Source organism: Aythya marila, assembly GCF_965140915.1.
Source record: "Aythya marila genome assembly, chromosome: 3".
Taxonomy (NCBI): Eukaryota; Metazoa; Chordata; class Aves; order Anseriformes; family Anatidae; genus Aythya; species Aythya marila.
This window is the reverse complement of record NC_139044.1, coordinates 17,124,305-17,148,326: the sequence shown is the minus strand read 5'-3', so window position 1 is coordinate 17,148,326 and position 24,022 is coordinate 17,124,305. Positions and strand designations below refer to the sequence as shown.

Here is a 24,022-nt window from a genome sequence, read left to right as displayed (position 1 = left end):
CATAGTGGAGGATAAAGGCAAAAAAGGAGCTGGTATACACGTGAACAAATGCAGCAGGTAAGACTCCTACATTTTTTCCAGTCCCTGCAGGAGCAAACAGTGGTATAAACCTCAGCTGCAGTCATCTCCTTGCAGTAATGTTATTAAGATTTTTAATAGTAACAGCAAGTGTCTAAGCAGTGGTTCTGTTGACTGTATCATGATTCAATGGATCCAGTAAATTAAACACCCTGCTAGAAAAAGAATAGCAATGACAAAAGCAGCGCAACTGTTGAAACATTTCACAACCATTTTACTCCATTTTTTTCTTCCCTTCTTACCCGATATTCCCCCTTTTTGGGGATATTTTTGCAACTCCTTCAATGTACATCAAATTTGGTAGAAAAGTTTACTTTTAGCCCACACCACAGATGTTTCAAAGGCAGTAACTGACTCAAGTTTGTCTCGTGATGTTAACAGTGTTGTAGCTTTATGTTGCCATGGCTTCTTCAGTCTACAAAATAATACTTTTAAGAGGACATTTAGGTCTTCCATAGCCCTTATTTCATATGAGATGGGGCTAACCTGAAGGATGAGAAAGTGGAATCAGTTGTCAGGGGTTCTAGATGGCTGATGGCAGACCTTGGCATAGACCCAAGGTATCCTCATTTCCATGAGGCTGTAGCAGCTGCCCTTATCCTGACTCCATGTGATGCAAGCAGGATTTTTGACATCAAAATTAAAAAAAAAAAAAAAAAAAGACAAAACTGACCACAACCAGCACACAAACAGAACAGTTCCATGTTGAGACCTCACATCAAATGAAAACCTCTGAAGCCTAAGTCTGACATCTGCTCAGTGTTCTTAGATGAAAAGCTTCTTACAGCTGTTGGTTAAGTAGCAATCAATCAGCCTTGAAGTTTAAGTAGTTATAGGTACTGCTCTAAACGCGTGGGATTCCAGTTCACATTCTAGTCATGAAGAAGCCAGCAATTACAAATGCTTAACCTGAGTTTTTTACTTTTGCACACTGGAACATTCATATCCAAATTACCTTTAGCAACCAAATTATTGAAAAGTCAGTCCAAATTTAGGAACAGTAGTACACTGGTTGTCAGTGCAAGTTGAATGCATGCCTATAAAAGGGTGATGCTATAAAAGGGTGATAATGGTACCATCCTTACCCTCGTGACCCCGTATCATTTTCATTCCCAGGCTGCATGTATGCAAGGACAGGATAACCATATGCTGGCTAATCCACTGGAAAGCTGACATTTTCTAAGTGTTCTACTTTTGTGACCTAAATTACCTCTCTAATGTACTTTTGGCTACAACAGAAATCATGCTGAGAAGCCTCACCACAAAGAATGGAGGTTTATTGAGTACATCACTATGCTAATGCCTCCTCAGCAGGTAGACATAGAATAGACAGTCCATGGATCCTTTCTGAGATGCAATGAAGAATGCCATCCTGTTATAGTAACACTAGGAGTGACTCCTAACATTGCCAAAAGCAGACACTTCCCCAGATCCTGAAACTGTGCTAATTGCCAGAGATTCACACAGCTTCATAGTTTTTTTTTTTTTTGTTGTTGTTGTTGTTGTTGTTTTTTTGTTTGTTTGTTTGTTTGTTTGTTTTTGCATGCATTTCACCACATACCTCTGGGTGCTGGCTGAACTGAGTCAGGTTTTACTTTCCACCTAATCACTAAAAGCAAATTGATCACCATAAGGAAGCTTAAGCAACTTGCTCAAGTTGAGCGCATGGACAGCAGTACTGTGTGTGGACTAAAGCATACTTGCATATGGATTTCCAGACCAGACCAAACCTAAAAAAATGGGTAGGATGGGGTTAAACCACTGCTCAGCAGGAGCAGAGCCATCCAGGCCATTTCTGCACCTTCTTGACTGTGCATGGGAGTGAAGGTCCACCCCTGAAAAGTAACAAACATCCTCTTCTTCCTTCTGTACTTACCATGTAGTAGTGCTTAGGCCAGTCTAAAGGGACAGAATAAAGTCACCCAGATTTTTGGTCAAGAACCCTTGTATGATCTGGCCATTCTGTGTTCCCCCAAAAGGACAGGAGCCTTGCTATTTCTTGAAATGCACCTGTTGCAATGTGACATTGGACTAAAACTACAGCATGCAGTCTGCTGTAGTTCAGTAAACCTAATGTTTCAAATATTTGTAAATGCTTGCAACAGTCAAATCAAATGCTTTCAGTAGGACAAAGCAAGATCCCAAGTCTAAAGATGGATTTCTTTCTAAACAAGTTTTAGAAATCTAGCAATATATCTAGACATCACACAAGCACACCTCTTGTGCTAAATCAGAACATAGGGTCTGAATGCTCTTCTTTCTCCCACCTGTCTGACCCTCTTTGACGCTCAGGAAATGCAAATAATTCCCATAGTTTTTTGTTCCTTTTCTCTCTTTTTTTTTTTTTTTTTTTTTTTTTACACTTCTGTAAGAAATACAAGTTTTTGCTAGTGTGGAACACTTCAGATAATACAAACATAAACAAAACCCGCCATGAAGGACAAATTCTTTCCAGCTCCCTTCACCCAAGCAGAGGCCAGAAACTCAGTGCTGTTTTTTCTGTACTTCTTGTTGTGAGTGTCCTACAGTGACATTCAATGAGGTTTCTCAAAAGAAACTGAAGAGCTTAAATTCAGCATCTTCTGCTGTTTTTCAGGGGACCTCAGACCCCTCTGCAATTCCCAAGTGAATGCCAGTTCTACTTTCCCTGAATCACAAGTTATAAACAAGAGATTCAAACTTACCTCTAGTGTATCTGTCACCTCTTCTGCAATGCTGGCACATTGCACCATGCCAACCACCCCTTGTTTGGGAATCCAAGGCTATTGCCCTATTCCAAAATAACACTTAAAGCCAAATAGCAATGCATTCTCTGTTGCTAGGTGTGCTGAGGCTCATCAGCTTGTCTCCTACAGGTAAGTTATCTGTAAATAAAGTGTTTCAAGGGAGAAATTTTTGATGGGAAACTCTCCCAGAGCCATCCAGGTGGTAACAGAGGGGAAAAGCAGGTAGACTGAAAGAGCTACTGGATTCTGTTTTAAAACTGCAATGGACTTGAGCTCATGACTTACCATTTTTTCATGAACTTACCTCTTAGGTATCCAAGTGATATCCATGAAGTGAAATGCACCTAGCACTTCCCCAAACCAACTGTATACTCTCTTGCCACCTATTTTGAGAGAGATGCTCATCTACAGCTTATAACCATATGCAGTAGAAATTCAATCATTTAATTAATGAAGGAAAAGGATGATAGGTTATATAATTCATTTGGCAGACTCTGTGAAAATAAAATAACAACTGAAAAAGACTGGCAAATACCAATTCAGGACAAAACATACTTTATTCTACTGTAATGTCAGAAGTACAAGAAAAGTACTGCAGAAGACCATGCTAATGGGACTTGGGGGGGGGGGGGGTTGAAGGACAGAAACACAAGATAACGGGGTACTACTGTACTCAGTGCAAAAACTGATCTGAGGCACAAGTACACTACTGTTTAAGCAGCTCGATTCAAGCACAGCTCTGGTATGTGATCTACTCTGTTTTCTTTCTGTATGACAAATCTATAGTAAAGCTACTTTTACATCAAATAGGCAGTAGATTCAAGTCAGGGGTGTCCAAATTGCCACCAGGCAGCTAAAAATAAAAATAAAAAAATACCCTGCACAGTCACCTTCCACATTTTAATTTCAGATATGGAGCTGTGGCAAGTAAGTGAAGAAAAGTTATTCGGAAAGATCAGAGGCCAGATCTGGTTGTCTCCTTGTACATCTGTGGGTAACTTATTTCACATCGGCCACTATTTACCCAATAAGAAAAAATAAATAAATATGGATCTCTGATAAAGAATCATACATATCTAACATTCAAATTAATCGCAGCCCTTGAGATCTTAACTTATGGCTTAAGACAATTAAAGTGTTTGGGCACCCTTGAGTTAATTAAGTTAATGAACAGCATTTTTGCTACAAGGCAAGCAACATCACTGTTTTAAGCAGAGCTGACCTCTACAAGAAAGCAGAAATCCAAGTCAATAGTTACTACTAGGCTGACAGGTACTGCTGCCCAGAAAGATAAAAAAGTAACATCACAATGAAAAATTTCAAAGTTGAAAGAGAAGAGAGTTTGAACACCAGAAGTGGCATATGAAAACAAGCTGTTTAAGTTAATCTTTTCACAAGATGCAGCTTGCGTAACTCTATGCATGAACAAACATGCTGGCAGTCTTCTCCTTTTACACAGCAGCTGTGTTTAACATAAGAAGTTCTGGGTTTAAAGAAAGCTACTTGAAGAAATAAGATCTGCAATTGCCTGTCAACTTAATGAGATTAATAAAGAAATAATGAAAAAAATTTACTACCGAAACAGGAGTTTCCCACTGGATCCCTATCATGACAAACACAACTTCTGATTGGTAAGCAACACAAGACTAAACAGACAAGTATTATTTTATATTATTACTATGCTTATAAGTTACATCAGTTTAAAAAAAAAAAAAAAAAAGAAGCCAAGCAGTTTTGCCCTATTTCAAGAATAGTTTTCAATCAACATCAGTTTACATAGTGACTGTGACTTCACAAACAGGAAATGGTGACATCCTGGGGTCAAGAATGACAAAAAAAAAATAATGGGCTCTGTGCTACCAATCAACCTCGACAAGAATATGACACAAGGGCCAGCCCAAGCTGTACCACCACTGAACCTTTAGCACTTGGCACAAATTCGGATCTCTTTAGTTTAGCTAGCAAATCAGGTGAAAAGACCGAGTCAAAAAAGAAGTAGCTAAAAACTTAAGCCAAAATTGGAATATACTTTAAAAAAAAAAACACCTGTAATTTTAAAATAACTTTACACTGATATCAGTTTCTGCAAACTAAATAAAGAAAATTGATCTCTCTCTAACAAAAGAAAAATCCCCCAAACATTTTCCTTTTAGCCCACTGTATCTGCAGATACATTCTCAGATCTAACAGTTATAAATGCAAGAGAGAAAAAGTTACAGCAACTGCACAACATTCTTTCTACAAACAGCTGCTGGAAGGATAGTAAAATATAAAGGAATAAAGAAAGGAAGGTTCCATCTAAAAAAAACTCTCAAAATCTTTCCCACTCTGTAGTCCATGAATCCGACTCTGATGCTAAGGTGACAGTGTATGTAAGCAGATTTTTTTTGTTGATTTTATTACTTTCGAGTTTCGAATGAAGAGAACCCAAGCAGAGATTCAAGTCTCTTCAGGAATTGTCAGACGGAACATGCTCCTCAAATCCTTCACTCTCTCGGACCAAAGCTCTTTCCAGGATAACGCGGCCTTCCTTGTAGCGCTGGCTGTCTTCAGTAGCAAATTCATAGATCCAACCCAGTTTGCTGTTGCAGTTCTTGCAGCTCACATCTCGAACCATGTGGCGGCCAGTGAGCATGACCCGATCCTGAACTTCACTGTATTGCAGATTTACCACCTAACACACACATACAGGGGACAGGGAATAGAAAGAATTAGTCTGCCTGAAGCAAACCTTGAAAACAATAGGCGTGAATGTCAACATTTTGATAGTAGTCTGTGACACTGCGTGTGAACTGAAAACTGAAGTCGAATAGTCTGTGGCCCCTGAAAATCTCCTCCTTGAGAAAGTTTATGCTTTTAAAAGACATTTCACAGGGTTGTATCACGATCACTGTCTAACGGAGAGAGGCATGAAACCCTATCATTAGACAGACAAGAGTGCAAAGTACAGTGTTCAACTTTGGATGATATGTTCCTGGTGAAGAGTTTATAAAAAACTAACTTTTAGTGAACCACTTGTAAATACATCTACCCTATTTCTAAGAACTAATATGACTGCTTATTTCCAGAAATCAGAACTAAAATATTAAGATGTGGTACATAAAATTCTTGGGAAGCTTTTGAAATAATCATATGAGAAAAAGGCTTGGTGGCTGAGAACATAAGACATTCTCTTCTCATTATACATTCACTTTTTGGGTATGCATTATCTTGTCAGTTTAAAATATACTTTTAACTTGTTTAGGTAGTAACATCACAAAATCAGGATGTATAGTTCACTCAAAAGTGATGTCAGAACTGTATCTAAACTGACAATGCATGGCAAGATTCTAAAAGATGGGGCTGCACTTCTTCTTACGCTTTCCACCTGATTATGCCTGCTCTCTCTGCGTCAGCTGTAAGGGTCCTGGCTGCAAAATATGAAAGTCAAACTTCTTCTGTGATTGAAACCTGCTATTTAACACACAGGATTTCAACCCCAAGACCACGTGATTACTGGATGAGACAGAAATCAGATGCACAGCTCTCTTGTATAGCTATACAGACTTACTTGCATATTCATACTACTCACAGGATTCAGTAAATACCAGACAGAAAGCCCCAGACCAAGCACAGTGAAGTGAAGACATTCTTGACACCTCTATCAACTCTGCCAACAGCCAGTGGCAAAATGGTTTTCAATGAACACAAAAACAAAAGATAAAACACTAACGGTTACACGATCAGGAACTTTGTGAGAAAGCAAAGGAAGATCACTGTTTCTCACTGACTAATGAAGAAGTCTATATCAAAGGGTTAATAATTACTGCTACAACTCACTCAGGGTTATGACATACATATTTCAATCAGTTGATTTTAATCAAATTTGATAAATATAAAATATTGAACTAATCCCAAGCACTATTACCTGTAAAAGATTTTTTATTTTGCTGAAATACTATTAGTCCAAAATGTTTTAGACATGAAAAATATAATCTACACTTCTTTTCTTTCAAGCTAAGTAAATAAAAGGCAAATTATTTTGAAACTCTGATAGACAAAAAGATAGTCTTAAAATGAGTTTGAGGTTCGTATTACAGAACCTGGTTTCCAAAGCTAAAACTCCCTACATTTTGGTGATGCTACAATATTCATAATCTTCTTTATAGTCTTTTACTATTGCAGATAAATTTAGACAGCTTGCCATTAACAGTCAATGCCAAATTTGACTTCACATACAGTGGAATAGATCAAAAAATAGTAATTACAAAGCACTTTTGGTAGAGTTAAAAACTTCTTGGCTGACAGATTAATATCTCAGTTTTCAGAAGTATTAGATCACATTTGGCTTTTTACCAACCTTGTTAAAAAGAAAGGCTCTTCCTGTGGCCCCTGTGAAGCGAGTGGAGATGAGCTCAGAGCGATTGGTCAGAATTGTGTCGCAGTTTGCACAGGAGAACAGGCGAGTGCCACCAATATGATCCAGAAAAATTCTTCCCATTTTTGGAACTTATGTAAGTCTATACTCAAGACCTGAAAGAAAAAAAAAAAAAAGTACATTTAAATAAAGTATCACAGCAAACAAAAACAAAAAAGACCCACGTATATTGCTGAATATTCTGCAAACCCATTCAGCTAATCACTGCAAAAGTTCTTTCAGATATAAATTACTGAACTCACAGACTGTATTCATCCTTTCTCACTCACCAGATTAAGAAACACCAAACTTAACCAAAATAACAATTTATTTCCTAAAATTGACCACATCACAAGTAAGATACACACCTAGATACAAGTTAGTTACATTAAATAAGGGAAGCATGAACTGAAACTCTTCAAATATTGTGATGACACTTGCAGACCAGCCTCCTCCTAGACTACATGGTTCTTAAACCCAGAAGCTTACACTTCTTCCCTATTTTCTTTTCCTCCTTATTATGATGCCGAAATTCCATTCCGGTATATATTCTCAACGAGTCACCCAGCTTAGTCAGCACTGGGAAATGAAGTACATAGAAATACATTGAGTCACCAAGACAATTACAGTGTCATTTTCCCAAATAACACCCCCATCCCCTCCTTTATAAATATATTTGCTCTCTTGTTTTGCACATTTAGCACATGCAGCCACAGAATACCACCATCCTGGATGCTTTTAAAACACCTGAGTAACTCCCCTGTCAGAAAAAGAGCTTCAAAAGCAAATGTAGATTTGCAATACCTTATAAATAAAGCCCTTGCTAGTAGGGAAAATTAAAATATCTTAACACTAAACCAACACATTACTAAGTTACCTAGTGAGTAGACACAGAGCATATCAGACAGTCTAAAACTTAATCACAGAGGATGAGATAACATGACAAAGGATTAAAAGATGCTATCTTCATTTCAACTGCAGAAAAGTTTGATGATTAAATATCCGAAGTTAAACAATATGCCTCCATTTATGCTTCAGATGCGGACTCAAAAAAAGTATTTTTACTGTTTTTTCACGCACAACAATGCAAAGTAAATCTGACACTGTGATATACACATTGTGTGGACATTTCAGAGCAGGAGACAGTGTGCTGTTCATACAGAAACCTGTCAAATTTTGTGCTCATCAAGTTGAGTATTCTATGTCAAATGCCTTGAGAACAAATACCTAAACTAAACACGTTTGAAGTTTTAGAAGCTCAGTTTCTTAAAGCTTACTTCAAGATGCACAAACAAAACGGTATAAAACAAGCACCTGCACACACAAAATTTCAAGTAGTTCATACATACAAAAATCATAAATCACTGGAAAATATTTATAAACAGGTTGTTTCCTTGAAATGTAAAAATTCTAACAATGAAAAAGATGACTAATATTGAATGGAGTGGTTTTAGTGTAAACTCCTGGAGTGTGGATTCTTCAAATCACTCGTCTTCTAGACCCCATCTGAAGGATATATAACAATTCAAAGCAATGGAATGACACTTTCCTTTAAAGGTGATACAATACCCATTGCTCTTCCTGAAGGATAAATATAACAGGTCTTGAGTTTGATAAAATATTTCAGATAATTAGCTCAGCATAGTGGTGTAACTCCTTGTGACTGGACTCAAAATACAGTAAATATTTTTCTTCAATTTTCTCTAAGTGCCATACCTTTCTAATACGGGCCTTTATCTTCCATAGCAAATGATGAAGAAAAAAATTTGAACAATGACAGCATGGAGGAAAATCAACAGACAATAAGTGTGAGTAAGTATCATCCAATCTCCAACCAGAAGAAACCACAAATACAAGCAATAGAAGTAATTGTGACAGATATGCCCATAAGGCACTTGGCCTAGCTCTATGCGCCATTCTTACTACTTTTGGATGTTATTTTATGTTGATTGTATTGTCTATTAAAAACAAGGAACTGATCACAAGTTACTGTAAGCGTGAAATCAACATGCAAAGGGGTGTTTCCTTCAGGGCAAACAAAAGGCTCACCCTGCCATTATTTTTAGAAGCTAACATAAAAAATACAAAAATATGCCTGTCTTTTACCAAGAGCAGCCCAAACGCTGACCTTGCTAAGTGACAAAAACAGATCCATTACATAGACTAACCTAGCAAACCATGGTAATTTGAAAAATATACACCAGAACTGTCAGAAATGCAAAGATAGCAAGCATCTAAAAACATAATTCACTTAACCACACCAAAAAACAGGAACCCAAAGACACAGAGATTAAAATTTAAATACTTAAGGAAAGTTGAGTATAATTCTTACTAGTTAAAAGTCAAAGTGACACCCAAATATTATATTACTTCTAATACGGCATCATGCATGCAGGTGTTGAGTCCTGGAGTCCAAATATTTAAATAAATGCATGAATAAATATACCCAAAGACTTCAGGTCTAAAAAACTTGTCCAGAAATAAAAGGCCTAAATCCCTCAATTATTCATATCACCACAAAGAACTGAAAGATACCTCATCATTAACTAAGTGATAGAGAAGCTTCCAACAAGAATTAAGCCCTAACAGAAAGACGAAAAGAGATTTACTCAATGGCAGCACAAGGACGTGAGAATTCATGCTAAAGCTCCAGCAGAAACTAACAGGCCAACTGATACTGGAAGAATGCACTTTGGAATACAGAACATCAGAAAAAAAGCGTCTTTTTGAGAAAATCAACATACTTAAAAGTTTAGAAAATAAACCTCTGTAATCTGCATTGCTAGTTTTTTTTTTAATCAGTCAAAAAAAAAATGCTCAAGATTTAATGCAATCCTATTCGAATTTCTAACATTTCAAATAACCACTGCACTCATCTGCCTCATGGCAATTTGTGGTTAAAATAAATAACAGCCCGGAACTCCTATCATTAGCTCTCCATTTTCATTGTTACAGAATTTCAACAAATCCAAAAAGATCCAGCTGAAAACGAGTCACCTTGCACAGTCATTGCGTTACTATTCAGTTATAAAATGTAGAAAAATTACAAAATGACTTCTAGTTAGACAGCCTCCAAATGCTGCATTTGATCATGAGCTTTCTAAATGAACTAACAAGGAACTGTCACTTTTTCTTCACATATAATTTAGATAAGTGAATTTTAATTTGGAATCACTCCTCTCCCTCCCTCCCTCCCCCCCCCTTTTTAGCCAAGCTACAAAACATGGTATTCACTTCTAAGACCAATGCAGAAGGTATTTGCTTTGTATAAAGACTTCTCTCATTATGTAAAGATCCTGCATCCTAAAGGGTATACTCACTGTGCGTTGGAGGAAAAACAAACAAACAAACAAAACAGCAAAAGCACAACAGAACAAGGGAAAGCAATTTTCCATATTGGAAATGGAATTGGGACTCATACTCCTTACATATAGAAGCAGAGTGTACAAAGTCACCCAAGAGAACTGTGATTTCCCCCCCCCCCCCCCCATAGTTTTCACTTCCATGTAAAAGGCATGGCCATCTAGTCACATTTACACATGTAAATGGTCTAAAAAAGCCACTTGTAGGCAGCGGGAAGGCTTTCTTAAAAAGTCGAAGAATTATGAAACATTAAAGCTCCTCCAAGAGCCTGGGGGAGGGAAAATGCACAGGAAGCACACTTAGCCATTCATCCACTCTTTACACTTAAAGATAGTGAAAGTAACTTCCATTTGTGCAGAGAGCTGGCCAAGTTTCCTGTTGGCATTCACACCAGAAAGTGACCCTACCAAATTGCACCAGTGACATCACGCTACTAGAAGTTGCAGTAGCATTGGACAGAATATCAGTTACTCACAAAACCAAGGTCTGAGAAAAGACTTTTTTTTGGCCCATGCTTTCTTCTTTAAAGTCAAGCTAGGTATTTTTTGTTGGATATATGTCTCTGACAAAGTCCTGCCTGCACAAGTCATAACATTAAAATCATGGATGCCAAATTAAAATGACAGACTTCTTTACATCTCATTAGCGTAGGTATCTACGCTAACACAGTTTTTTGTGGATTTAACTTTGTTAAATCCACAACAGTTCAAAGAGGCAGGTACTTCTATGAACTTCAAGAAGATGCCACTCTGTCCTAAGTCAGCACCCAGAACACTACTATCAACGTGCACCTTTGAGAGTACTTTTAGAAGAAGGATCAGTGATAGCTCATCTTCCCTAGCTAGTAATGCTTGTCGATAGAGCATCATTGTGACAGTACAAGCCTTGATATAGGTTCTTAGTCATACTGTAAAAACATTTCTTGCCTACATGCTTCTCCCAGGAAGTGCATGGACAGTCAGGAAACCATGAGCATTGTGCCTGGGTGCTGTAATATGCATTCCTGTGCAGAGTGCTCCTAAACTTACACGTCTTTCAGTGTTGATTTTGGAAACACCGAGCAACGGCTGTAAAAGAGCTGACATTCAACAAGTTAAATTTCACCACTATCTGCTCACAGAGTTCAAACCACCTGAACAACTATGTGGTTGGTATTTGTAGTACCTAGCCTGCACACTTTTGTAAGCAATAATGAATAAAAAAGTAACGCAAAGAGTTTTTTTATTAACATTTTTAAAATTACAAGTCAAGGTTTTCTCGTCTCAGAGTCTACCTCTTGAAGACACAGGGCTCTCCGAGTGAGAGCTCAAGAGAGCCAGCAGGCACACACCAGACTCCAGATATAGCAGATGCCTCAGCGTTGCTTCAGCATCTCAGATCTACAACAGAAAACAGCTGCTAGTTAAAGGATACAAAGCTATCTCAGCCTCTCATTCTCCATACCTCTAACTAAAATAATTTTCATTTGTATGGTGAGCAAACAACTGTTCAACCTCCCTTGAAAAATGACGGTGCATTCCCCTGAATAAAACATTCTGACAATGTACTTACTCTGGAACAGAGCTTAAGATTCATCATCTCATCTCAGGAACAGGGCTTAAGCTTTATCTTCTCATGGACAAAAGAGGGAAAAGGATACTTAGCACAGCCACACAAGACTACACATTAAAGAATCACTGGGGAAAAAAACCACACTTTCTCTTTACCTTGCCAGGTTTCTGCTGCTCATAGGATGCATATGAAAACGTGTTGAAAATGTGTAGCCTTTCAGCAGGTCTGAGAACCAGCAGTCCTCCAATATAGACTTCTGCGACTGTTAAAGCAAACAGGGCCGAGTCTCTGGCCCCTGCCTACATAGAGGATTTGTTACCAGAAAGCACCACACGTAGCCAAAAGCAAAGAACTGGAACAGGATGCTACACTCCTCAGAGCCACCCCCCCTACCCTACGAAACTGCACAAGGAAGTTAACACAAACAAATGACTGAAGAGTCTTTGGCAACGTGATGAACACCGTGCATGGCTCCCACCCATAACAAGTTGGCTTTCAGCAGGAAACTGCATTTGTGCAAGTGACAGTAGCGTAATTTTCTGTTGTGGACAGTTTCCTTCAGGTAGAGTGAAAGCTTTGTGTACAGGCAGTGTGTTTAAATGCACCCAGTTACGTTCTGCTGGTGTATGCAAACACCGACACGTGACAGCGGGTGCACCCGGATGGGGGCTCGCTTCTAGCACTGCCCCTTTACCTCAGTGCCTCCCATGTCACAACGCTCTTGTGAGATAATAAATAAAAGCACTAGTTTACAAGTGATAGCAGATTCGGATTAAATTTCTTCCCCACTACTACACAGAGTCCAAACCAGGTAACAACCTGTGTTTCCTGGTCATCTTTTCCCCTCTGACTTTTTTTAAGAAGCCTGTGTTTCCTGGGTTTCATTTTTTTCTGTACTAAGCATACAAAACGTTTGCCTACCGATCCAGTCCGCAACCTGAACTACAGCTGAGCTAATTCCGGTGTTTTGTTTTCATTACTTTTAGCGCAGGAGCGGTACGAACCTTCACCAGGAGACACCAACGGCTTAGTAAGTCACGAAAAGAAAACAATAAATAAATATACAAGCAGTAAAGAGATGGTGAAAAGACGATGACCACCCCAAGTACACCCCAAGGGCACGAAGGCTGTCAGCGTAACCCCCTCACCTCACCAAGAGCCTCTCCCCCCCCCCTAAAGCCCCTACACGCAGAGCCTTTCCCCCGAGCTCCCACAGCGCACTTACACCAGGTATTTCACCACAAGGTATTTCCAATCCCAGCCTGAGGCACACACACACACGCTCCGGCCAGGACACCGCCACGACCCCACCAACACCTCACCCCCCCCACAGGCCGCAGGGCCGGGGCCCGGCTCCCCCCTTGCCACAAAGCGCGGGGCGGGGCGGGCCGGGCCGGGCTCCGTCAGGGGCCCGCAGCCAACCAGCGCCGGCCCGGCCCCGGCAGCGCCCTGACAACAAGCGGCAGGAAACAGCTGACGGGGGGGGGGGGCACCGGCAGGGCCCGGGCACGGCCCCACCGGGAGGGCACGGCTGGGGGAGGGAGGGAGAGAGAGAGAGAAGCGGGGAGGGGGGCAGCGAGAAACCGGGGCTGGGAGGGGGTGGGGAGGTGCGGCAGCGCCCGCTCGAAGCGGCTCCGTCACAGCCACAGTCGCAGCCCCCGCCTCGCCCCGGTGTCCCCGCTCGAAGCGGCCGCCCCGCGGTTACCTGCCCGCTGCCCGCTGCCCCCTGCCCTGTGTCGGCTCGGCGGGTGCTCGGCCGGTGCCTTCCGACGCTCCGGGTGCGCGGCGCCGCCCCCGGCCCGCCCCCGGCCCGCCCCGCCCCGCGCGTCAGGCAGCGCCGGGGGAGGGCTCCCGGAGATAAACGGCCGGGACCCAGCACCGGGGGGGTCGATCTCGGCCGTTTTGGGGGGTTGGGTGGGCGGTGGGCTCTGGAAGGGTGGGTCTCAGTCTGGGTAGCTGGGTGCTGAGCGCTGACAGGGCTCACGGTGGCCTCAGCCTCCCTCTGGGTGGTGGGGAGTAAGGGAAAGGGGTTTTGGGGGCTGTCAGGGAGCAGGCACCTCAGGGGTGGTGGCACGGGGACAGCAAAAGTGCTGGGGGTGTTAGAAGCACAGAATGTCCCCAGCTGGAAGGGAGCCGTAAGGATTATCCAACTCCTGGCTGCACACAGGTCTGCCCAAAAATTCAGACCGTGTGGCTAAGGGCACAGTCCAAATGCTTCTTGAACTCCAACAGGCTTGGTGCGGTGACTGCACCCCTGGGGAGCCTGTGCCAGTGTGCAACCAACTTCTCAGTGAAGAACCTCTTCTGATACCCAGCCTGAACCTGCCCTGCCTCAGCTTGACACCATTCCCGTGGGTCCTGTCACTGGCCACTAAAGAGAACAGCTCAGCGCCTGCCCCTTCACACCCCCTTGTGAGGAATCACAGAATCACAGAATTTCTAGGTTGGAAAAGACCTCAAGATCATCGAGTCCAACCTCTGACCTAACACTAACAGTCCTCCACTAAACCATATCCCTAAGCTCTACATCTAAACGTCTTTTAAAGACCTCCAGGGATGGTGACTCCACCACTTCCCTGGGCAGCCCGTTCCAATGTCTAACAACCCTTTCAGTAAAGTTCTTCCTACAATCCAACCTAAAACTCCCCCGGCGCAACTTAAGCCCATTCCCCCTCATCCTGTCAACAGGCACGTGGGAGAACAGACCACAATGAGGCCTCTCCTCAGCCTCCTCTTCTCCAGGCTGAACAGGCCCAGTGCCCTCAGCCGCTCCTCATATGTCTTCCCCTCTAGGCCCTTCACCATCTTCATTGCCCTCCTCTGGACACTTCAACAGCTTCATGTCCTTTTTGTGCTGTGGTGCCCAGAACTGCACACAGTGCTGGAGGTGAGGCTGCACCAGCACAGAGCAGAGTGGGACAATCCCTCGACCGACTAGCAATGCCGTGCTTGATGCACCCCAGGGTACGGTTGGCAAGAAAGCCATAAAGACTGCACCAGGGGAACCGTTTACGTTGCAATCATTGTAATATAACCATGAAAATAAAGCAAAGCACAAACCTATAAATAGTATTGGCAAACATGGGGACCCCCTCCTGGTGTAGGGTTGCTGGTGGGCCCTGCTCTGCCTCAGCAAGGCAGAGCGGAGCGGTGGGACCGTGGGGACAATGCTGGCTGTCAGCAGGGATGGCTGCAGAAACCCATCATAAGCGTTGCTTAAGGACGTGGTTTAGTGGGTAATATCGGTGGTAGGGGGACTGTTGGTGGCCATGGAGGTCTTTTCCAACCTTAGTGATTCTATGATAATGCTACATTTTCAGGAATAAGGAAGGTAGCAGCACCAATCAGGAAGAAACCAAACTGACCAGGAGACAAGCAGAGAATGGATTAGCCTTTGTTCAACAGATGGCATCAGGGACTGATGTTTTTATCTCCCTTGTAAAGGAGCTTAGAGGAAACAGGGCAGGGGTAGGGCACATTTATTAGAATGAAGCAGCAGGCTCTAGCAGCTCTGCTGGAAAATGCCAAAAATACCAAAAGAAATTTCCCATTAGTTTGCAAGGGAGATGCTACATGTCAGCTACGGGGTGAATAACAGGAACAGCAATATTGTACCACATGATACTTCTTTTCAAAGTAGGTTGGGAACATTCATTAATTCTCTTCTGGCATAGGTAAATTCAGTGCAGTCAGCAGTTTATTTCTATACTTCACATGCCAGGATTTGGGAAGACATTTTCCACAGCTGACTCATATTGTGATAGCTTAAATGACCCTGGAAGGAGGAACCAGTCTCCAGAAAAGGCCTGGTGCTAGGTCTGGAATTTAATAGACTAGAGAGAGATCGTGGCTGCCTGTACCCAACAGTTCTAGGAAGGCCCATCCTTGATACTAAATCCAGTCTCCCCCTACTGTGAGTGTTACTATAGGATGTGTTCAAGGAAAACTGAGGTGATTGAGGACACAAACTATACAGTGAAAATCAGACACCAGCATATTGATCTAATTAAAACCTCTGACAAAACTTCTGCAGAAGTCAGTGAGCCCTGGGTTTATCCCATTGAACTAGCACCAGGACTCAAAGGCTGTTTATGCAGATCTCTCTTTAAAGATGAATGTTAGACCTTAGTGGTTTTTGCTTCTACTCAGTCTCCAGAAACACTAACACATTTCTAGCACATTTGTGGATTCCTGTGTGGCAAAGCTAAGCCTACCAAACATGCATGCCAGAGAATGGGCAGGGATCTAGCAGGCTTGTCCATTGCTGTTTCTCCCATGCCCAGAAGTTCTGGCAGCAAAAATACGAAGCTAGACATACAGGCTGTGATTTCCGAGAGAGAAACTTGACTCTTATACATCCCCTCTATGAGTTCTCAGCTTTGCTACTCTTCAAAGGCTGGGTTCATTTCACTAGATGCTCTTGTTATTTGAAAACGGTTACTGATGACCTGTATTTTCCAGTGGAGAAGGTGCAGCCTGCAGCTTCATTCTTATAAAGTAAGCCTACTGACAGAAAAGTAATATTTTGCTTTTCGTTTTCCCCTCAGAAGTTGGCCGTTCACTCCCAGCACCCTGCAGATAGCAAGCTGAAACTTGTTTCCTCTGAGAACTGCGATGGACACAGGTGCCATTTACAGAAAGATACTTTTTCAGATGATTGTTTTGCCAAAGGAAATCATTTGTATAGGTAATTTAAAGATTAGAAGATTAGGATCAAGGATGAGGTGGTCTCTTTATGCCCTCTCTGTAACAGCAGAACTGGTTTCATTAGCCTGTCACTGCCCCCCTCCTCCTGCCCTCCCAAGCTGCTGGTCAGATTTTGGAAGGTGCTTAAGTATGAAATTCCAAAGCATTCAGGAGCCATATCAAAGAAAGGACTTAATGTCCAAAGGGAGCTTGGAGTTCCTGTGCTTTTACTCAGATGTCAGGAACAGTGACAATAAGCAGACTCGATGCCAGGGAATACACAAAGCTCTCCTGCGTCAATGAAGAGTCATCATTGTGAACGTTGCCATTCAGGGAGGCCAACAGAGGGGCAAAAAATCAACCTGAAGCCAGCCACTATTGCAATCAACAGTACTTGCTGCCATTCTCTAGCAAAGAGAGCACAGTTGCTAAGTACATGTAGAATGGGTGTTGATACAAGCACATCAATGATGGGATCTCACAGCTTTTTGTATTGCTAGGCCTTTTTCTGTTCTCCACAGGGAAGGAAGATTACTGAAATGAGGAGAGCTTTCAGGTTGTGGTCTCTTGCAAAAGGATAGACTGATTATTGTTCCTCCTATTTACAGGTTCCCATAACCATTTCCTTGTCAAGGGTCAGGATTACTCCATCCCTCCTTCTCTGAAAATGTTTAGAAACCACACCTGCTGCAAAGGATCAAGAGGTTTGGAGGACAGACCATCTGTATGACAGGTGTGTACTTGCTCTTTCTCTTGTTGCTGTGTCCCAAATATTGCTGTATAGTGGCAACACTCTGCAAGATCATATGAGTTCACTTTTTTTTTTCATTTGGGGGAGATTTTATCAAGTGCCCTATACCTTCATAACGGTCATCTGATTGTGTCCCTTCCTCCACATGACATCTTGATCTGATGCACACATGTGAGTAGAGAGAAGATGCAGTGGGGTGGTGCTCCATTGACCCTCCTGAACAGGGCAGGCAATGATTTAGCTGTCAACTCCCGTCTGTTTCACAACAGACAATTTCAAGTGAGCTATCATATTCAGCTAAGGTAAAGCTGGAACCGTTCCTTTAGCACACACACAAAAAAAAATAATCCAACAACAACCACTAAGCAAAAACAAACAAAATCACAACAGCTGTCTACCGAGAAAGGAGATAAATATTTTGAGAGAGAGCAGCTACTCCAGTTTACATTGAGTTCATCAAACAGTCTAGGTGTTCCCTATTGTTTGGGAGCAGTGGATGAGAACAAAGACAGATTGGGCTAGAAAGAGCCCTACACAGGGAGGCTGAGAGCACATACAAAATAGGACACGTTTTAATGGCTACACAGGATCACCATTTTTTGATATAATCAGAGGAAAATACTAGATTAGGTATATGTATATATACACACACACCTGAGGCCCAGATGAATTCCCATAGCTTTCTGTTTGGTTACACTTACATCAAGAGAATGAACTGCTCTATTACACTTATTTCATAGGACAGCAAGGAAAGATTGTTGTAGCATTGTCCATCTTTTCTGATTGCTCTTCCTAAAGCTCAAGGTGGGTCTTCGCAGATGCAGTCAACATGGCATTTCCTTGAATTTCTTGGAGCTGATTCAGTATTGTCATCAGTCTTTTAACAGTGCCACCCTTGTTCAGGAGGTGTCAAAGGTGAATGTAAAGGAAAGAGCCAGCCCCGTTCTATATTTAATAATCTCTTTTGTTCATAGATAACTACACAAATACATTTATCAAGGATGATAAATTTCAAGGGAGCAGAGATCAAAAGGCAAGCAAAGTCTGGGAGAGGAAAGAAGTAGCCCACATAGAAATTTAGAAGGGAACAGAACAGTACATGCAAGCTTACCCAATAAATATCTTCTCTTCATCCATACCACTGAAGCTGTAGGGGAGAGGCTTGTTTTGTGATCTGCATTACAACCTAATACATGGTTGTAGTCTAATATCCCTCTGAAGGCAGAATACACATAAAACAGGAGGAGAGCTCAGTGAATATGTGTCCATGTTTAAAACCAGTCTCCAGGGTGAAGAACCTTGAGAATACAGACTTCAAATCTGTTTTCTGCCCATCAGTAAGCACAGTTGAGTGGCATCACCTTCGTAAATGAGGAATGTGTTTTTGCACGTGAAATTTGATAATAAGAGCCCACAGCTGATGAAACAAAAAAGGCTTAGCTCCCCTTTAGAGGTCTGTGAGGGGGGCTGTCAACACAGAGGCCAGCTGTACAGCTGAAAGTACAGCACCATTTTGCACCTGGGATACAGTAGGAGAGACCATATATAGTTTATTGCAGGGCATTACTGAGATTGCCACAGAAGAGAGAATAGATTGCCTGAGAAAGAACCCAGGTACAATAGGAGATAAAAACTGGATAATAGCTGCATGTCTTACATCTGAAATTACAGCCCTGAGAACTTGCACTTGCACAGTACCATCCATGCAAAGGTTTTAAAGTACTTTGCTAGTCTGAATGAGCAACACAATTCTTGCCGCAGAGATAAAGATCGGGAGTGCAAGTGAGGCAAAGCAAGTCATCTGAAACCCCTTGTCAGGCTAGCGCGGGGATGGCCAGGAGTTCAGCCAGGAGCACAGAGCAAGGAGTTTTCCCATTTGCTGTGCTCTCTGGGCTACACTTTGGCCAAGAGCCCAAAGGACAGTGTGCTTGGTGGCTTTCACTTGGTCAGCTGCTCACACGGCAAAGAATATGATGTGGCACTGGTAATCTCATGTGATCATACACCAGACGGGCTGATTTAGACTAGCAGGGGGGACTTGTAAAGGTAGCCCGTGTTACTCTAAAGCCAGTGAAACTGGTGAGTGTAAGAGGAGCACAGGGAATTACAGGTTTAGACTCAAATGGGCTCACACAACTACAGAACAGCATGTGTGTAAGCAACCCACACCATGCCTGATTCAGTGTTCTTATTTCAATAGGACTACACATAGATTGCTCACATTTGACAGATGTGAGCCAGCTTTCTTCCTAGCTTTGTGAGACATAACATGTGAAGGTGGATGTTGGCTTTCACGGGTGATTATGCATCAACAATTATATCAGAGACGCACAATAAGACACTACCAGTATCTCAGCAAGGAGCTGAGCTGCAGCAATGACACCTTCATGTGGGACAGGTACACCCAACACAGCATGGGGTGGAGGGCACCACAGGGCTACCTACTGGAAGAGGAAGCCTTCAAAGAAAAGTGGCTACTGCGTGTGTTTTGAGAGCAGCACAGGGCAGGAATAAAGCAAACAACAACATGAATTAACCAATTAAAACATGGAAAATTATTCCATGGTTACTGTTGTTGCATGGTTAGTCAAGCTTCTAGGCATCTGGTAATGTGACAGCTAATTATTATTACTACTGTGTTTTTACAGATTTTTAAGAGGCCTCATGTAGGTGCCTCACTCCTCTTCAGTTTACAGAGGCTTAGGCAACAGGGACTTGTTCACAGCCCAGCTTCAGACTGGAATATGGGAGGCTAGATGAAGTAATGATTCCTTTGTAAGCCTCTAACAAGCTAAAAGAAAATGTACCCTCACAGGTGCCCTGCTAAAACCTAGACTGGTTTGAAAAGGTTATTTCGATTGAATTAGCCGATTTCTTTACAGGCCAGTTAGTAAGGCTAAGTGATCCTTGTAGAGCTGCAGCATAAGAGCATATGGTTTTCTATACATCAAAGCACATCCTGTCGTTTTGTAGAGCTTAGGACACTGTCAGGCTTATAATGCACACCACAAAGAGAGGCAGCAGAAGTGCCTAGCACATGCTTATTTGCACTACTAGCCACCCCCCATCTCCACTAACTCAACAGCATTCAGTAAAGCAACCTCCAGAGGGAGGGAATGGATAGCTATGAAGACCCCTTTAGCAGACAAAAACAAAGGGGTGTGTGTGTGGGGGGAGGAAGTAGTCTTCTGTGAACCCTACCCCAAGCAAAAAGGAGGAACTGGGAGCACTAAGTAGACCTGTTCATCATGGGACCCATATCTGCAAGCATGTATAGACAGTTCTGCATGAGTTAACACAAAGTAAACCATGAAAAAGGGCACCAAAAAGATACTGGCTTCTTCCCTTACCTTAAATGAGGGCAGGCTTAACTCCAAAATATTTGTCAGGGAGCATCAATGAGCCACTGTTCCTAAGGAGCACCAAAGCCATGAGCCAGAGGCCATCTTAGCACAAACCTAGATCTGCAGACAGCAAGCAGAACCAGATGCTGGTAACAGGGTCAATCAGCAGGACCAGACACAGCAAGCAATGAAACAGGTCCCTGCTCCGTCCAGGAACAAAAGGAAACAGCAAGGACAGATCGCAAGCTGCAACAACCACACGAGGGGGCCAGTCATCCAGCAGAAAAGCCCCCTGCAGAGGAAGTCGAAGGTCCATTCAGGAGGCCAGACTAGATGGTGACATACCTGCAACCCAACTCAGGCAGGAACTGAGCAAATCCACAATTCAGAATTTAAAGGGAGCCCCCAGGGCCCATGAGCAGAGGGCATGGGGAGGTAGCCCCAGGTGGGGCTGGTCAGTGCAATTCATGTCTCCGAGTGCCCTCAGGGCCCTGACTGTGTTTTAGAGTTAAAATGGCATTGCTAAACCAGGAAGAGGGTGGTAGGAACAGGTTAACTTGAACTTCTCAGAGTATAACACGTTGGCATTTCCTGATACCCATTTAAAAATAAATAAATAAATAAATATTTTGTTGTAATTTAGCATGACTTTAATCCATGAAAATGCATTGATATTTGTCTGGGGGAATCTTGGGCTCAAGCCTGATGAATTTACAAGAGGAAATATGTCTGATCTTGATCCTATTCCTTGCAGCTTTTTGTTTCAAAACCATGCACACTCTGGACAGTTTCTGATTCTGATTTCTGACTTTGGGGAGATCCAGTTTTAAACAGCGGAGAACAAAGCAAGTCCAGAAGAAACACAGTGTGGAGAAACCAGGACTGGGACATTTTTAAACTTGATGCTTGAGCCATGCTTTCTTATCTTCCTGTCTCCCCAGTTCTAATGCAGTGGTAATCTCTCTGAACCTTTCTGTACTTTTCCTTCCCCACCAGTTCAAATCCAGTAGTCAAACTTACTAGGGTTTGGAGTTTGTGTTTTGTTGTTGTTGTTTTTACACCACGTCAAGAAGCAAAGTCAGAAGCTCACATTTTACAGGCAGTGTAGAAGTTGGCTTCTCCAGGTTGCGTAAGTCCTGAGCAAATTTATTTGCTTGGAAGATTTCCAATGGGCAACTTACTTACAAAGGAACAGAGCGATGCAGTATGCTTTTCCCCCAAATAGCAACCAAACAAGGTAAAAACAGCTTACACACAAAATTGCAGCTGATGAAACAAAAGGAACAGTTTAGGATTAGGGGGCAGCCAAACAGAATGACAGAGCCAAGAGACAGATTAAAAATAAATAGGTCGAAGTCTGATTGAAACACTGTGAAAAGCTTCCAGCTATCAATTTCACTTCGTCACCTGGAAAGCTGAGAGCAGAGTTGAACCATGTACCAGGCGGGTAAATTTTCTGTAGCTGCTAATTGCCCCCTGATTTCTGAAGGCACCATTAATGGCCATCGACAGCAGATCTGTCACACCGCCCTTCTGCCTGCATTTCTACCTTCTGGGACAGTGATGCACCCACGAGCCATGTTCCACTGCTATGTAGCCATCCGCAGGCAGCCCACGTGCTCCCTTCTGCGCTAGCTCCCGGCTGCTAATAGCTGTCATTAGCTGCTGAGAAATGAAGATGGTGGCTCTCAGCTGGGAGGAGGTTGGTGTGCGCTGCTGACTCACTGCACACGCCTCTGAGCAATACAGCAGCAAGCACAACTGGGACTGAGCAAGAATTGGTTGCTAAATGATCACGTTTGGTTGATTCATTCTGCTTCTTCTTATTATTGTTATTATTACAGCTAACCTGGGAAGTTTTCTTTTGTGTGACATAGCTCTGCCTGGGTTGACACCTGACCCTTAGTCGTCCATCTCAGCTATTAGGTTACTGCCATGCAGCGTGGTTGTTTTATCTGTTCCTCCACGGTCCTTTAGCCCACACCCCCATCCTGATCTTTTTAGGCATGTAGGCAGTGGTAGGCCCTAGCTCAGAGTCAGCTGTTCAGCACAGAAGTCTAGGTAATGCTGGGAGAGAGCTGATAAACATAAATTAAATTGAAACCCACAGAAATTTTTCTTTATATCACTGCTTAAAGTAAGTCTATGGGACACACAATGAGCTGAAATAGGCTTTTATGTAAACCATTTAGAAATAGCCTGACCCCATTTTAGAGTAGAAAACTACCTTATGAACGAAGCCCTTCATGAATATCTCACTGTAATATCATAGCCCATTGCTTTTGCTGCCTCAGGCAAACCGGTGTTTGGCAGTTTCTTACAGATCATTCCTCCTTGCTGTGCTCTGCCTGCTTGGTTCTCTGCAGAGTACATGTATCAAGACTTTGCTCTGAGTCTCTGCTGCTCTGCTCTGATTCTCTGCTCTAGGAAGTCATTTAAGACTGGGCTAAGTTATGTGACACCCCCCCACACACACACACACAAGTCCCCCATGGTGTTGTAGAATTACAAATACTCAACATGAGGCAGAGCAACTTAGAAATCAATTTTTGGCTCATAACAGTAGTTCTTGAACTGAGACCTGCAGCACTGAGGTAGGAAATACTTTCCTACTGGCTGAGCTGGACTCAGCTTTCCAGATATTGGTTATCTTTTCCCTTGTTTCTAGAAACCAGCATACATAAAATGGAAAGGCAACTGTAGGAAATAATCTCCTGATGTTACCCTGCTGTTAGTTCTACATATAACAACGCAGCCATAGCAGGACTGGTCTGCTGCTGGGAGAGAAAGAGGAAGCTGTCTGTGCTATGATGCAGAGGAGTGGAGGTCTCCACATGGCAATTCTCTGCTTGAAGGACTCTACACCAAAAAGAAAAGAAGAAAAAATCTAGAGAACGGACTTCGCTGTTGGTCTGACAAGCAAATCATCCTTAGCACTCTGCATGATGGCAGGAACCACCCATCCCACCTTGTTTTTTTCTTATATAAAAGCAGAAGGGAAGTAAAGGAACGGGTCACATCCAGACACAGAAGTTATGCATAAACATCCCTTCAAAGTACAAAAGCACACGTATATGCTTAGGATGTGCAGTTTGGCTCTCCTGTCTCTGAAGCCTGCTGTGAATTC

General features: G+C 42.5%; 1 protein-coding gene across 6 annotated transcripts; it reads right to left on the bottom strand.

The window, feature by feature from the left end:
• Positions 1–3,343: 3,343 nt before the first annotated feature.
• On the bottom strand, positions 3,344–13,910 carry YPEL5 (yippee like 5). 6 transcript variants are annotated; one of them, XM_082756257.1, is made up of 6 exons: positions 13,340–13,512; positions 12,270–13,140; positions 12,115–12,171; positions 11,837–11,942; positions 7,144–7,316; positions 3,344–5,478 (listed from the first exon to the last, which is right to left on the bottom strand). In XM_082756257.1, exons 5-6 carry the CDS (start codon positions 7,282–7,284, stop codon positions 5,254–5,256), a joined length of 366 nt encoding a protein of 121 aa, XP_082612383.1. In that variant the 5' UTR covers positions 7,285–7,316; positions 11,837–11,942; positions 12,115–12,171; positions 12,270–13,140; positions 13,340–13,512; the 3' UTR covers positions 3,344–5,253. The 6 variants fall into 6 exon arrangements, with proteins under 6 accessions (XP_082612383.1, XP_082612382.1, XP_082612381.1 ...); XM_082756256.1 differs by lacking the exon at positions 11,837–11,942 and having other exon boundaries at positions 12,270–12,413; positions 13,036–13,140; XM_082756255.1 differs by lacking the exon at positions 11,837–11,942.
• Between the last annotated feature and the right edge of the window lie 10,112 nt (positions 13,911–24,022).